The 17611-nt window shown below is 42.2% G+C and overlaps 1 protein-coding gene across 1 annotated transcript in view; it reads right to left on the bottom strand.

Annotated features, from left to right (window-relative positions):
* Positions 1–15809, bottom strand: part of LOC142931929 (anoctamin-4-like) — a 34595-nt gene extending 18786 nt beyond the window's left edge. Inside the window, exons 1-6 of the mRNA XM_076076082.1 lie at positions 15584–15809; positions 12368–12442; positions 7346–7570; positions 1339–1539; positions 772–920; positions 463–612 (exon numbers count right to left, since the gene is read on the bottom strand). Coding sequence (XP_075932197.1) covers positions 463–612; positions 772–920; positions 1339–1539; positions 7346–7570; positions 12368–12442; positions 15584–15809 — 1026 coding nt within the window. The remainder of the gene's footprint in view (positions 1–462; positions 613–771; positions 921–1338; positions 1540–7345; positions 7571–12367; positions 12443–15583) is intronic.
* Positions 15810–17611: the final 1802 nt, after the last annotated feature.

Here is a 17611-nt window from a genome sequence, read left to right as displayed (position 1 = left end):
GTACATGCCACTGTACCTGAGGCTTGTGCCAGTTCAAATTATGAATTTTAAAGTGGCTACAATCAATATTTTTTATATGAACAAAGGATCAAATGATTATGCGTGGTGTGAAAGGTGTTGCTTGTAGTGATGAACCCACTGAGAATTTTCAACCAACTCTGTGGAGCTTTGCAATGCATTTTAGTGTCTTTCAGCTCAGAGTTGGTGCGGACTAAAAATGTTTGAAAAGATGAGTGGATATAGTACTTACATTCTTCAGGGGACGAGAAACACGATTTCAAATAAATGCCAGTATTGCTCTGTGTCTGCTGAATGGCACTTCACAAGAAAAAAAGTAGACAGGAATGCAGATTGGTCCTCCAATACCCCACATCCCTTGTTTGTTTAGCATGTGTGTGTGTGTGTGAGACATGAGGATTTAGCTTAACCCATGTCAACATAGTGTAAATGTTCTTCCTTTACCTCCTTTTCCATCTGTAGGCCCTCCGCACGGATGTTCCGCTCAAATATCTCCCTCTTCTCTGACTGCGAGCTGGTCTTCCTGTAAACCAGGATGTAGTCAATGCGACTCTTTCCATCGCTGAAGCAAAGGCCGCTGGACTTACTCCTCCCCTAACAGACAGAAAAACAGAGAAAGAATCAGGAGCGATTAGTATCCATTGAGAGGATGAGTATACTACTTTGTTTTAAACGACTTCTCATTCATCGTTTATCATGGATGGAAAGGAGCAATGACCTCATGGAGTCCAGAGATCTAGTTTCACCACTGACCTCCCGGACGCCAGAGTCCGTCTTTGTGTTGTCGTCGAAGATGCTGCTGTTGGTTCCCTGGTTGAACAGGGTGGAGTCGTCGTCTCTGGATGGGCTGCTGACGCCCTCTGACCTTTCTCTCTCAAGCAGCACGTTGACATCCTTCACAACTGGAGGGACGATTAGCAGAGTGTAAGTAATAATGCTGCAGGGTTGCCCGACTGCTGAGTGAATATTTAGATACCTAACAACAGACACGGAGCAACATTAGAAACTATTTGCAGTCATGTTTGTGGCCACCGGTCAAATATTCACCCTCCCTTTACCTCTATTTTGGTCTCAACCGACTTCTGAGCGGCAAATTTTTTTTGGCTGCTTAATAATACATTTTATTGGTGTAGCGCTTTAAAAGGTACTCAAAGGCACTTTACATGTGCAGTCACATCAAACACATTTCACCGGAAGCTGCCCAGTACCACGACATGACATGACCCGACTTCCCTCACTTACACGCCATAGTTACATTTGAACAAATCAAGGTACAAGAAGAGCACAGAAAGTTCGAGCCCTAGTGAGGCTGGGTCTCACCGAGGGGAGGCACATCGTCCTGAGTGCTGGAGTCATCGGCTTTGGACGAGGACTCCTCCATGATGTCTGCCTCCCCACAAGAGGGGAAGGCAAGAGGTCTGCCCGCTGCCTGGTAGCCTGAGGCGGAGGGCTGCGGCGGGACTCTGCGGCGGTGGGGGCTCCTCCGATGGGGCTCAGACCCATGTAGAGAAAAACTCACACCTACAGGAACACAAAGAACTTTTTTTCATTCGACTTTCTATCGTCATGTTTTGGGGTCCTTTCTAACTGGAAACTCTCTGGTACTACTTGACCCTTGTGCGATCCATTTCTCGTAAAGACACATAACAATAGAATACAAAGAGCTCACAGTGAGTTCTGAAAGCAACTAATGTACTGACTAGCAGTAAACATGTACTTTCAAACCCCTTTAACGCACAAACTAGCTGTCAGCTAATCTACGCATGGTGAGTTGTCTCCATTTACGCAAGACCTGTGCTTACAACTATAGTACTACGTTTTGGGGTTTTCCTCAAAGACCAGTCGAATGCCAGTTAGGAAGTTTAAACCTGCATTAATCCATTCTTGTGGGGGGGGGGGGGGGGGGGCAGCAGAAAGGCTGAAAACACAACATTAGCCATGTTTCTGTCAATAATTGCGTGCATATTTTGAAGTATAGCATTAAAAAAGATGTATGGAAACGTCAACTTCCTCAATTGCGCAAAATGTTTTTTTTCTCGCATTACATGTTTTTTTTCTTCTTTTTTCAGAGTTAAATGGATTATGGAAACTATTTTGCCGAGTAAGTTCTGACGTAGCAAACATTACAGTATATATATATATATATATATTAATATTGTATTTGTCTCTGGACAACATGCAACATATACTATAGCAAATACTAGCTGACATGTAAGAACAATTCAAATGTGGCCAATTGCAACAAATTGCTGAAGACCTCTTTTCCATTTTTCTCTCGTGGATTGGTTAGATGGCCAAGGCGACTTGTTTTGTTTCCAGCTCGTAACCTTCTACTCCGTTTACTGGTAGGTTACAGCCATGCATAAAGCGTAGCCTATACTGCAAACTTCTGATGAAACCAAGCTAGTTTATTTGATCAAAACCAGTCAATGTGAACGCACTTGATTCGTATTTTATTTCTTTGCAACATTTTAAAAATTTGACAGTTGAATGGACTATTTTTTTTATCTTAGAAATTTTGCAAACAGTTGCTTTTTTTTTTAAACAAAGCAGACACAGAGCAACATTAGTATTCATCATCATTATGGCACCTTCGACTTTGCACACTGTTATTTAACCCACAGCTCATCCAAAAATATTACTAAGACAAGCTTTAACAAAAATAAAGTTATTGCTTCAGTCATTATTGATTGTTCGTGGTCAAATGTCAGTATAACTGATAAAGCTAGCTATAGGGTCAAAGTCCATATTAGCAGTAAATGACAAAATGTGTCCAGAAAACCGGGTTACAAAAACCAATCACACTACCGCAAACTCTTTTTCCTGGGTTGTAGTCTAAAGGCAAAATTAGAAAAGTTTGGAGTGAAAAAAGAAGAAGCAGGAGGAGCGAGTAAGACTGTGAGAGAAAAAGGTGTGTGAAAGTCAAAGCGGGAAGACCCACAAAAAAAAGGAAAAGAAAATGACAGCTCGGTAACTTTCATCTCCATAAGAAGGATTAACCTTAAAACACCTTCAAAAGACACACTCCACGGGAACACACAAGCTAATTGGATCTATTTGTCAAGTTGACCGTGTGCTTTTGGGGGGAATTATTCAAAGTTTAGCAAAGCAGGATTAAATCAACCATCTTAATATGTCCGTATCTCTTACTCTCAGTCCTTCTTGAGAGTTGGAAGACTTCAGTAGAGGTGGGTGGCTGTCTTGGAGGTCCGTGCGCTGGATTTTCATTTGTGACACGATGGTGACTCAGCTACATTTTTCTGCTGAGCCGCGTAGAACCGGGGACAGAGATAGAGGTTGGGGAAGCGTCTCGGCTCTTTAATCAGCCGCTGATGCTTTGGAACATTGGAGCCGATGGATGCGGTGAATAGAAACACGTACCAGGGGAGATATCAGCGCTCAGCGTCCTGCTCCTTTACTCACAGTGGTGGTAAACCATTGACTGCGCTGGGGTTTAGGTATCTAAACAGGAGCTGCAGTGGTCAGACAGGGCAGAATTTATCAAGAGATAAAGTTGCGCAGCGGTCCAACGCCGGAATCGTTAGAGACTTTGCTTACTATAAATATTGGCCCTCAAAGGACTGACACATCAAATATTAGCCTACATCATGCTGCTGTGCCGAGACATTGGCCAGTCAAACAATGTATCCATCAAACTTTAACAGCCCTATGGTACTTCTGTAACCCAAGCCACGATTGAGGTCACATGGTGCTGAGGCTTTTGGCAGCACACATAACTGTTCTCTTCAGAACTCAGTAACAGGAAGTGCCTACAAAGTGCCTAGTGACTACAAAACCAGGCAATATACACAACTTACAAGCTGTGGATGAACAGTCCTAGGCAGCTAACGAAAAGCTAACAATAGCTACAGTAATGTTAAATTTAGGGTAACTCTGATATTCCCAGTTCTAAATATGTACTTTTATGTATCGTATATCAACAATTTTAATTCCTCAACCTAATAGTTTGGATACAAGTAGTATTTGGAGCAAGTAGTTCATGGAAATGAATGTGTGCAGCAGTAGCCTGTTATTTCAATGTGCCAGATACATAATCAGCATTTCATACACTCACATTTCACTTTCAGGCTGTAGCTAGTGTTTATATATGTATAAGCCACTAATCATTACAGGAAATTAAAAAAAATTGTCTTTGAGATCTTTGAGATTGCTGCTTTCATTTATCACAAATATAATCTCGTTCTGATTTAAGGGTTTAGTTGTCATCTCTGTAATTGTCACATTCTTCAGTCAAAAAGTCAAAATGCATTGAAAAAAATAGATGTAATCATCTCCAAAATTAACTTGATTTTATCTAACGAAATATTCTGCTTCAATCCATACTTTTGAGCGTTTAGCCTTTCAAAAATAACATTTCCACTGCAGTGAAAAGACTGCTAGCCAGGCACGCACCTGTACTAATGGGGCTGTCTAACAGCACCACAAACCACATTTACATAACCACAATGACACCAAACCATATTCTCCATCTTTTTAGGGTGGTAACGTAATAAAACATGACATTCGAAGAATCCTGCAAAAAAAGTACATTCGATGACGTCATAGAATTGGATTATGGGAAGTGTAGAACCCAGTGTTTTTTAGAACTTGACCAATACTTTTGACCATTTTTTATTAAAAAAACTAAATGAATAAATCTGCTTCTCACAAGGACCCCACTTTAAGTGTGATACTAAATCAGTGGAGTGTACCTTTAACATACATTTGGTTTGGCTATTAATTACTCACACAATTAGCCTGCAGTACCACAATATAAGCTGCAAGACATTATATCTAAAATCTATAGTAGACAAGGGACCATTGCCACATCAAAGTGGGTTTTATGAACAACTACTTGATTATCATTATTTATGCTTATCATAAATAAAAGCCCCATTCATTGTTATTGTTTGCCCCTTTAGTTTATGAGACAAAAAACAAACACTCCTTGCGCAATACACATTCAGCCTGGAGATGACAGCTCACACTGAGAGGAGAATAAAAGATTGCTGGAGGAAAGGAGCGAATGAGAGGTAGTGGGGGTGTGCGATGTGTTGCAGAGGGGATCAAGTGTCAGTCACTTGTGAGGAGGAAACCGTTCGTTCCATCTGGATGCTCCCATCATGCCTCAGGGGTGGACGGAAGAGGGTGTGCATGATCTCCCTGCACGGCAAGCAGTGGAGATTTTGCGTCGCGACACACACACACACACACACACACACACACACGCACACACTCCTAACTGAGCCATGACCCATTTCTGTATGAAAAAAAATTGACATTCACAATCAAGAGAAAGGGGGACAGCTCGGAGAGAAAATGAGTGTGTGTGAAGGTCAAATGCTTGCATGGTCACAGGGAAAAGTGCGCAAAAGAGATGAAGCAGCAACACATGAAAGAGAGCACTGCAGCAAAAACAAAAAACAAAAACATCCACTCTGGTGAACAAGTTGCCTTGGCTTCAAGACAACTTGATGACACTCACCATGTGAAGGTGCAGAGAGGTAGACAGGCAGCTTCATCCCTCCGAGGGGAAGAGAGGGAGAGGGAGAGGAGAGGGAGAGGAGGGGGGAGGGGGGGTGGCTTCCCACCAGAGCCGCAGCAGCCAGAGGATTTTATCCACACACAGGCGCGCATGCACACACACACACGGCGGTCACCCCTCCTCCCTCCCCATCCCCAGCCCCGATGCGCGAATGACCTCGCTGAGGAAAACAAACAAACACGACGTCCCGCGGGGGGGAAATCAGCATCCCCACTTTTTTTACTCCTCACTCCTCATCGCCGCATCCGTCGATCCGACATCCCTGCACACACACACACACACACACACACACACACATACACACATGCACCCCCACACAGACGGATCTGTCACAGTGCAGATGCTACGACCGAAAGCTCTTCTCTGGAGAGAAAAACACAAGCATGAGCAGGATGTTTACAGTGAGAGAGAGAGAGAGAGAGAGCGAGAGAGAGAGAGATAGGAGGTGCCGTTCATCGTTCTCTCCTGGCTGCCAATCAGAGGTTAAGCTGCTCTGTCAGCGGCCAATCGGAAAAAAGAGTATGTGTCAGTGTTGCTGTTGCCCAAAACTCACGGGCACACACACACACACACACACACACACACACACACACACACACACACACACACACACACACACAGGTCTGTATTAAGTGAATTTTGCAGCTTTTGCGTGTCTTTAAAAAGGCGGTTGCTAACAAGTGGCTGAATGAGACCACAAAACGTCCTCACCGAACACTAGTCCGACTTTGGCTCAGCGGTGTAGTTCATTGATATCCTTACATTAGCTTTTTATTTCTGCTGATTGCATTCATGCTTAAAATAATCATGAAAGTGTTCTTTTGTCAAGGTTATCTCGCTGAACAGAACATGTAGGTAATATCAGCATTAGTTTGTTTGCTGTTTTTTTTTCTGCAATAATCCAAAATGCAATGGAAAAATCCCATTTTTCGACAAACTTCCGGGTTGGTTTACATCATCACTGCAGCACTCTATGGACAGGAGAAACAACCACGGCCAGAAGGCGATTGTGTTCATTTCAACAGGGGAGACGGACCTGGTTCGATCCGTTCATCGTGTTCGTAGAAGGACGCTACTGATAATTCACAGCCATGGTCTGGGCCATAGATTCTTACTCAAGCAGACTGGACAAACATATTCAACTACACAAACCCTCTGCCGAAGCACTCTCTCTGCTACTAGGGCAACCAATAACTCTGTGTGCGTATTGTGACGACCCCTCCTAAGTCTCTGCTCTGCCCGGCCTGCTTGTGTTTCCTCCTCCCCTAGCAGGCAGTGGGCTGGCTGTGCAGGTCGTTAGTTCTGTGCTGGTTCACCTGGTGCTGATGAGCTGGCAAGCCTACAAAGTTCAGTCTGCCTCGCTGCTTTCCTCAACTGCCACATGGTCTCCTGGTTTGGTTGATTTGTTTGGTCTTTTCTTTTAGCATGCAGCATCTTTATTTTCCACTCACACTGGCGCTCCTATACACCACTGATGTTACTAATTGTTCTTCTAATTCTTTTTTTTTTATAAATAACATTTTGTAATAAATTCTTTTATTTTGGACCCTCATCTTTTTGTGTATTTTCCCTGCCTTTGTATCAACTGCGAGCCAGTTCACTGCAATATGCTATGTATATATATATATCTCATATCTTCTTTCCATTGCTTAGTTCAACCCCCAGACTCTTCAAACACCCATGTGTAAAGTATATTGTCTCTGTGAAGGGCGCTCCTATCTGCTGCTCCGGTAAACTGAGGGCTGGTAGTTTGAAACATGCACTGTACCGCACTCTACGTACTCGTGCTGCTGTCGCAGAGAGTCTCCTGACTGGCGCTGCAGGTGGGCAGCGGGGTGATTGACAGCGACGCCGGGCAGGACACCGGCTCCAGGTGCTCGCTGATGGGCGGCACGGCGGAAACCTCGGAGTGAACGCAGTCCGGACTGGGGAGATTCTGGCCGCTAGCCGGGAAGGGACTCTTCCAGTGGGAGAAGCCGATGGCCACTTGACCCCCGAGGTCAAACCCTGCCGAGGGACAACAATCAGAAGAAAGAGAGATTAGGCGAAACACATATTAAACTCTTACTTGAATCTTTATCATGCGCCACATACACTTACTCAAACCTCCAACTATAAAACTAACATGCATTTTACAAGCGTCACAATGAGGGATGACATTGAATGTGCTTCTCTGTCATTCACACATGATCATAGGGGAGTTTTGTTTTGTTGAATCTACTAGAGAGACTCTGACCTCTTGACGGGCACTTTGTAATGCTGGTAGATCAATAACGGTCCAAAGTATCACAGGAATCCCCTCAGCAATGTTGCCCTCTAGTGGTGGAAGCTGTCGCCTTCATTAAAACGGCCAACGTCAACTGTCATCAGGCATTACACAGCATTTCACTGAGTGTTGCAGCTGCAAGCAACCGTGTTTACAGATAGCAGGAGGTGCTCAGCAACTGTCTCGTCTCTAATGTTACAACTCCTACAAACTAATAATAATCATATTTTGCATGACTGACACAGGAAAAGCATGTTCTTTACTAAAATCATGTTTTTGCTCCCATGTTTTTGTTTCAGACTTAATAAAAACAGATCGGTAAAGCACCTGGCAATGGCTTAAAGGCCAACGAATGATTATTCCGCAGACTGCTGAATCAGCCTGGCTCGCCTCCGGCCTTCGATTTATTCCTCAGTAGGCTTCTCTGTCGGTTTCATGACGCCCTGAGACTGGTGACCCAGCTATGCTCAGCTCTGGGTTGGCAAGGGTCTGAGCTCCGTGTCTCTGGCAGGTTGACGGGGCCAATCAAGACGGCAAGTTCTGTTTTTCTTCTTCCAAACACATCAGAGTCAAGTTGCACTGTAAGTTCAAAAAACGATCTTTCTCATGATGGTGTTTGCAGTTTGTGTCCTGTGTGAAACATGAAGTCAACGTAGTGTTGACTTGTTATTCACGTAACTTCTTTACTGGGGTAACACCAATTCCATAGTAATTTGAACCTCAACCACAATCTTTTCCAAAACCTAACTTAGTAGTTTTGTTGCCTAAACACCGCAGGGGCTTGCACAGTTGCACCGATTGCTTGTGTTGCTGGACATTAGGAACACAAAAAATGTACTTTTGACAAGACATCATTAGGATACGTGAGGTTTTTTCCCCCATGAATTGACCCTTCTTAGTCTTATCCCCAGCTGCTACTCTGTCAAACTGTAAGACATACAGACCACACTACCGTTATGTAACACTCCGGGAGCAGGTACGACTAAGGAACTCACTCCCACCCGCCATCGTCCCCCCACCTCCTGGTTTCCTGTGTGAAACACAAAGCCCAGCAGATTTCAAAGGAACATCAGCAATGAACAAACACAGCCCGATCAATAGCAGAGTTGTGAAAGGCCTGGCAGTCTCTTAGCCTCCCAGCTGGCTCCTCACACAGCACATTCAGCCGGAGGATAGATTCTGACGTAAATCTTAGCCATACATCTCATATCAGCTATTTTACGGTGTGGACCGCGATATGGTTGGGCGTCCCCGAAAAAAATAATGTTTCTGCTCAAGTCAGCACCTGTGACAGAGAAGGTCTTTATTGTCCCTGAGGGCAATTTGTCTCGTACAACATCTTTTGGCAAGAAAATCTGACTGCTGCTCGGAAATTATTATTTTTTAGGATATTCTTCCATGTGTGAAAGTTTGCAAACAAGAAAAGGAGTACAGTAAATTAAGCAGTATTTTACATGTTTAAATTCTCAATGCAGGGACAACTCCACACTCTCAACATCTGTGTATGAAAGCAATGCCCACAAGGAGAAGTATTGCCCGAACAACAAATGAGCCTTGCCCACTTCAAACCAGTGAGAAGACAAAAACTGAAAATATTGTGTTATTGTGTGAGTATATGACACACAGTCGGAAACCTGATTGAGAAAATAGGTTTTCAGGGTCTTTAAATTCAAGAAAGCCAGAAAAAATGATGATCTCACAGTTCACACATAAAGTAATACAATTATAATAGAAAATTGCTTCTTAAGCAAGGCCGGTGGATTTTAGACTTTCAGAAATGGGTTGTAGATAAACCTGGTCCAGGTATGGTGTAACACAATTCAAAAAAGCCATTAAGAACTCCATCGAGCCAACAGTCCTTAACATCCCATGAAAGTCACCTGAAATGGCGGGAGGGGCGGAGATGGTAATCTACACCTGGCATGTATCCGAACGACCTCCAAAACTCACGGTGTGCGCAGCCTTTTCGGACATAGTGTATTCTAAGCAATATCTATGTCGCACTCATCAGAAAAAAAAGTGCCCGCGTGGCTCTCTGAGGAGAGCGAGGCCCAGATACGTATAGCACTTCCACTTCCTGACACCCTCAGAGGTAAGACAACAAATGCAGGTGCAGGTATCTGGGCCACACGCTGCACTATGCAATAACAAGTTTCAGCTGAGTGCCTACAACAAGCATACAGAGACTTGCTGTGGAAGTCCTTTAGGTGGCTGCAGGGCTGGTGTGGTGGGGAGTGTTTAATGTTTCCATCATGTCGGAGTGTGCTTGTAACACTTGAATGTGTCAGAAGATGCAGAAGATGCAGTTGCATGAAACAGCCAGAGGATAAATGGAATATCTTTCCGTGTCCTCTTGATGTAAACGGCACAGCAACATCTTCTAACCCTGTACCGAAGAGTTCAAAGCTTCATCAAAACGTTGACATTCAAATTCGAAATCAACTTTTTTTTTTTCTAACAGCAGCACCATAAATTACATTTGTATAACCACAATAACACTGTGGTATATTGACCATAATCATTTTATATGGTTGTAATAAGCTTTTTGGACCTCAGTGAACACGGCCTTTTTCTAAGTGTTGTAGTGTGCATGCGCAGTAACGACAGCAGGTATCATGACCGAATAAAGTGAACTAACGCCACCTCCGCGTCTGCCTCGTCAATATACTACGAACACAAAATGTATTTGGGCTCGAACACTATTATTAGAAATGACTGCCTTCTTCCCCTATGGTAGATACAACATGATTACATGCTCTCCAGGATGCCCTTCCATTGGAGAGAACGTGATGAAGTGCCCTCCAGGGTACTTTCTTCGGGCTGGTGCCCCACCGCGTGCAGCTGTTGGGGCCCTTTATATTTTTTATTCCCTGCACCTCAGACAGCCTTAGTCCGCCACTGGGTTTGAATGTCAAAAAATGACATTTGCTAAAGCCCTAGTTAAAGATGCTCTTTAATAAGGAAAACAAGTAAAATTATAAACACCAAAACATTCATGTTCAGGATTTTAAACTCAGTTTTAATACCAATTTATATGATACCTGAAGTTCCTCGGTACCCGTTTGAAATTTGCCACATTTGGGCATTGCAAATGCCTCTGCCACCAACCGGGCTGTAATACTCAACGAGAAAATGTCAAACGGCCAGGTCTGAATGTTGCTAAAAAGCAAGGGGTTGCAGTTTTTTTGACAGACAGGAAAATTATTTCAGACAACAACGCGCTATTTCCTGTCAGCGGCCCGTGACATACGGACAAAGTTATGTCAGGGGAAATCTTTACATTTTCTTACTGCATATCTAGACTTTCCCTGCTTGGTTCATGACTGTGAGGATCTGTGGCAGCCAACCGGAAAGAATGTATCCCTTAATCTTATTAATCTTATAACAATAAATAAGGGGAGGAAAAGTATTTTTCACTTTGGCAAGTAAAAACTTTGAATATTTCAGAATTAGTAAGCGATTTATAGAATCTGAATCCAGTATGAAATCTCATTAGGATTAGCTTTCATTGAGGCGGACACAGAGTGTTAAGTGGCAGTTTGATAATCATGCACAAGCTGTAGGTGCAACCGGAAAATCCTAAATTGAACTCATTGACATTACAGGTGCAGCCAGACGACAATAGTAAAGCAAGAGGCAAACCTGTTGTGGCACATTTGTAAATGCTGTGTATGTACGTGGAGAGCAATGTACAGCCGGAGTCAAATTCCTTGTATGCGTAGGCGTACATGGCCAACACAGCTGATTCTGATTCTGATGTTTCTATGACCATATGAAATCTAAAGTAGTTCCACTGTACATTGCTGTACCGGGAAAGGCACCTCTAATTATATATCGTATACACATTCAAAATGACCTCATCATTTATATGAACTGCATACATTATGGAAATATTCAAATGTATGACTAAATGAAAGATCAGCTTTTGTGTGCTTTGTCAACTTGTCCACGTATAATTCATTGTCAGATATCTTTCCACACAACAAGTCCGACTTTAAGCGGGGTTACATTTTACATTTTCTAATAGCAGGTCGTACATTTCCGAGTTCCGAATCTTTAGGAAGGCAGCATGAGTACAGCCTCATAAACCTTTAGCACGACTGCAGACTCTTACTAAATATTTCTCTAAGGGGACGACATCTAAAGTTAAAAGAACGCTCCAACGATTTAGCATTACACTCTTTTCTTCCACATTGCCGGACTCACGATGGAAGAGTTCTAAAACTGAATAAAGACTCATGCAGCATAACCAGAGGTATGGTGTTTATTACTTCACACAATCTTCTTTTCTGTCAATACCGGGCGCCTCCCATTAACCACAATGCACCTGGGCCACCAACTGTCCGGAGCTTGTAGCAGAGATGAGGAGCTCACTTTTTTCTAACCCCACATCGTCAGAATACAAGATTTTCCTGTTGAAATTCTAGCAGCAGTGATCATTGTAAACACACTTTATATATATATATATATATATATATATATATATATACAGTATAGAATTTTTTTGTCTTTTTTATATTTGTAAATAATGCACTTACCAATGGTGATCTGACTGACACAGCTGTAGAAGGTTCCAGAAGAGGCATTGTAGCTGCTACTGCTGGGCTCACGGTCTACGACAGGGGGAGAGATCACACATTATGTACAGTGTGACATCATGTAGACTCGTCTATCCTAAGCATATTATACTGCAACAAATGTTTTTTTTTAGCACAGGTGACCATAGTGTTAATTACTCTTGCAGCCATTGCTTTTGTAATGAATGTGTATAGCATTTCTGGGTATCCTACAATTCCAAATGTGTCCACCAAGCCTAGTGCTGTTCCTGGAGGCTTGAGGAAAGCCATGACCCTGCAGCAGCGTAACAAGAATGAAATCCCCAATCCTGCAATGTTAGTGCCCCGCTTCCACATCGAGTCACACGAGCCCATAACCCTGGAAGGCTTACAGGACCCCTTCATTTGAGGGAATGATGCCTCAATCCCTACAAGAGTTGTTTTCTGGATTAATGAATTCATTGTTTGGACTATGTAATGCCACAAAGTAGTGAAAATGCCCATCACATCTCCTTGTTGATCTCATGCAATGTGTTGTTTTGTCCGAGCAACAGTCCAAAATCTAAAGAGATTAGGTTACAACGACATAAAAAACAGAGAAAACCATTGGAGAAGCTGCAACCCAAGAATTTCGGCAGTTTTGCTAAAAAGATGGCTTAAATTATTAACCGATTCGATGACTCATTTCACAAGCAAAAAAAAATAATCTAGCCATTGCAATTCCCAACTTTTTCAGTTCATTTGCGGGAGTAGAGCTCAAGATGCTTCTGTGATGAACTGCAGCTTCAGTCAACGAGCTACATTTAAACAGACTTGTGTGACATTTTCATTGCCATCAATAACTCAAATGTACAGTACACACACACAGTATTCCATTATTTGATTGGTTGGTTCGTTAGACAGTTGCTCTCAAAGAGGTTCCATAGGAGCAGGAAACTAAAGGGCTAATTTGGAACTCCAAGCAATCAAGGGAGCTAGAGGTTAAATGATTAATCTGTCTCAGCAGAGGAAACGACTTTCTGTGGCACTGCAGTCACTGCTTCAAGGTGCAGCCCAACATTTTTGCATTGAATAAAAAAGGCCCATTTTGCAATTTAATGAAGTTTTTCATTTCCCTATTCTGTAATCTGACACCTACAGCCGCGTCAAACAAGAGCAACTGCAGCACAGTGTAAACATTCATCACTGACAGGAAGTCTTTTCACACATTTGCTTCCATGTTATGAGATAAATCTGCAGGTATCATTTATTACCAAAGTGATGGGAAGTCGTGGCATGGAATTGGACAAACCATATCAGCCTCTGAGCAGCTTCCAGTGGTATCCATCATTTAGAATCAATGGCATTTAATCATTTTTCTTTATCATCATTCAAGATTTGTGTACAAAGTAATTTCATTCACAATCTTCAATGACTCTCGCAACTTCACAGGTTGATAGATAGATTGCTGTTTGATTGAATGCAGGGTTGCTTGTGCTTCCTAGAGTCTCAAAAAGACGGATGGGAGCCAGAGCCTTCAGTTATCAAGCTCCTCTTCTGTGGAACCAGCTTCCAGTTACATTATCATACTATTACTATTACCGATACCCTTCCTGCTTTTATTATCATTATTAATCTACTATATCCACTACTGCTGTTATTATTAGTAGTCATCATTTGTTCCATCATTATTATGCCTAATACTCTCATTATATGAATAATTTCTGTCATACGCATTCAATGTGTTGTAACTCTGTTATGTTGTTCATTCTGTACACATGACATCTATCACACTTCTGTCCATCCCGATAGAGGGATCCCTCCTCTGTTGCTCTCTCTAAGGTTTCTTCCTTTACTTTCTCCCTGTTAAAGGGTTCTTTGGGGGAGTTTTTCTTGTTCCAATGTGAGGGTCCTGGGACAGAGGATGTCGTATGTGTACAGATTGTAAAACCTTCTGAGGCAAATTTGTGATTTTGGGCTGTACAAAATAAATTGAATTGAATTGAATAAGAAACCATATACTCTGATGCAGCAGAGGTGCTTCTCCGTGATCTTTTCACCAAGGCAGTTGAAATTTTAAAACTACAAAGGTGCGCTCAGTAGAGTGCAGATCTCTACCAGGTCTGCCTACAACAACCACTGCTGTTGTTTCTCATTGAATGAATACAACCCACAAATGAATAACCCCCCGTCTAGACCGCAAGTGTACCCGCATGTCACACAAAACAGATCCGCTCTCATTTTTAATCTGCAGATATCTAAACCAGCTCTGTGAAGGTGCTTGTCACAACTCCGTCTCACAGAAAAAACGTGGCTTGAAGCATATATTGAAGCTTCAATTCAAATTGTTACGAAAAATATGCGCGTACACGTGAGCTGTATGTGTACCGGTAGTTCCGTTAGCTGTTAGCTAATGCACACAGTCCAAAACAACAAAAATGAGCAAAGAGTTTTTCCCCACTGTATCTCACTTGCAGAACCTTACTGCTGTTCAAGAGTAGTGAGTGATGAGTCAGCAGTCAATCACTGGCAGTATAAAAGGTGTTCTGAGAAAGTGTGTGTCAGTGCAACCATGAAGGGTCCATGAGCATGCAGCCATAAATGAGCACCCAAAATATTATGCAGTTTGGTGCAGCAGCATGCGAAATAAGCTGTGGACAGAGATGCACACACACCCACGCACGCTCACCCATGCACAGCCGATCTCGTTAGGATCTCATTATCTCCTGGCGGAGATAATAAAGAGCACTTATGAGTGTGTTCCCCAAACACAGACTGAAACATTTTCAAGTTAGAGGTTGTCATGGAAAATGTTGGGCAATTCAAATTCCCTCATGAAAACTAACATGACTCAGCACAATGGGCTCTAACTTCTGGAAAATTAAAATTAAAATATTACTGAAATAATCAATTTTGCTTTGGACCCTGATTGTGCATAAACCAATTTCAGAGCATCTGCCATAAAAATCACAGACATGTTCATCTATCTGGTTTAATTCAAAACTCATTCAGGGAGGTGCTCGACTTATTCTTCATATGAGAATATAGTCATCCATAGTCATTTTTTATCATATTGGAGTACCCCACGCTCATGTCCGCCCACGCTCAACAGTGAAATTATAAACAAATAGGGGCTGCAATGTCAACCACACAAGTAATGACATGAAGAGCAATGTTGCAGTTTTGTCTGGTCCCATACGCTGCATAGGATGCCTTTACCTGCGGATCCGGAGGAGAGGCGCGTCGCGATGGCGCGGTGAGGACTGTGCGGGCTTCCTGGACAGACCCGCACCACCTCCTCTTGACATTGCACACATATGACCTGGTTCTCCTGATTTTCCCCGACCTTGCTGCAGCCCACGTGCTCTCCCGTGGCCTGGATCTTCATACCCGCGCTGATCTGACGGACCAGTCGCATGTCCGCTCCTGCCTCGTGCTCCAGCATCCTCCTCACCGGCGGCGTTCACACTTAATATTACGCATGGCTTCGGCGTGTGAAGGCAACAACTTCTCACGCACCCACCTAAAGCATCCTTAAACTCCACCCACTGCACTCGAACCCAAGCTCTGTTTATTCCAAGGCTGCTGCCCGCACCAGCTCACGCTCTGCTCCACGATGTCAGCCTCCCTCGGCTCGTGTCGCGCTTGATGGTGCAGTCTTTACCTCTTTACGCACGACGGCAGGCGTGGCTGATTCACGTGGTTGATGGGGTCGCGATGTCAAGTTCCCGTGGGAAAATAAGTGGTACCAAGACAAAGAAGTTATAAAATAAGGTCTCTATTAAGTACCACTGAGTCTCTATGAGCCCCAAAAGGATTGTAACTGCGAAACCAATTTAATAAAAACGCTATGTCGCTATAAATTCGCTGGAGGACCAAAGAGACAGATAAGTTTCACATAACCAATCACATTTCCTCTCCTTATTGTAACAAAGTTGTATGTTTGTATAAAATGTACAACAAGAGACCAAAAAACAAAAGGTGCTTACAAAAATAAATTATTATTTTTAAATATATATATATACATGATTTTAACTTAAGTCATGACAACAACAAAAACATTGGAGGAGGCACCGCTTGTTGGACATGTTGGTGTTGTCTAGAATTATGTAAATAGCTTGTTTCTTTTCAGTCACAATAGGGGAAAAGATTGATGCCATCACCACATTGTTGACTCTTCTGTTGACAAGTCCCTGGCTATGCCTGGCTACACCTGGCATAGAAGTGGTTTATGACACATATAAACATAATTTCTCTGCTGGCAACAGTCCATAACAAAGCAAATAACGGGCACTAAGATTTGACTCCTATGAGCATGCGACTTTCTTGTAATTTACACAACACATTCCTATGAATGTGTTGTGTAAATTATGGAAGACTTTAAATGTCTAAATTAAAACAAATCAAACAAAGAAATAAAGCACAACAAATACACATTGATGTATGCATTTCCAATTTGATCAAGAAATGTTTAAATGTTAAAAACAAAAAAAGAAAACTGAAAAAAGAAATTGATAATGTGAAATTGCAATTTGAGAATGAAAAGTGAAATTTTAAATCCTGGAATGGAATAAAATTTGTATAGAGCCATTTGACATTTTCCATTTTCAAGCTGTATGTAAACTAGAGGGCGGGGCCAGCAGTGTGGAGGGCAGTCGGACTGCTAAACAACACAGCATAAACACATTAAACTAAATGCAGACAGGCTGCTCCAGCTACTGGTCAGAAACCTCTAGCTAAGCTGCAGCTACTCTGTAGCTACATCATAGCTGCTGAGTAGCATGGATGGTTTGACCTCTTTAGGGCTCAAACGGTAGAATGGCTAAACATCTGAAAAGTGATTGCTTTTGGTGGGGGGTGACAAGCCAGAAAGGTTCAGACCCGGTGGTTTAATCTTTAGCAATGCATTGTTTTATTAGCTTTTCATATGTTGTACAATCTTAATCTGTAGAGTAACTAAAGACACTTGAGTGGACAACACTTCAATGCACATTTTCACTTTGAAATATAATTAATTTAGTCTTTAAAGAAAGGCTGAATAATTGTTATTTACCAAATATTTTCCATTTAATTATAAGAGATATTGCATACAAATATATATATATATATATATATATATATATATATATATATATATATATATCCATTTAACTTCATATCTTAATTTGATTTGTTTTAATTTAGGGAGTTTCAATCTTCCATACTTCACATGAAAAAAACTTTTAGCTATTTAGATGGAAGTGACAG

This window comes from Anarhichas minor, unplaced genomic scaffold (genome assembly GCF_050575085.1).
Source record: "Anarhichas minor isolate MPS153535 unplaced genomic scaffold, ASM5057508v1 ptg000055l, whole genome shotgun sequence".
Lineage (NCBI taxonomy): Eukaryota > Metazoa > Chordata > Actinopteri > Perciformes > Anarhichadidae > Anarhichas > Anarhichas minor.
Note: the sequence above shows the minus strand (reverse complement) of the source record. Positions and strands in the feature narration are given on the sequence as shown.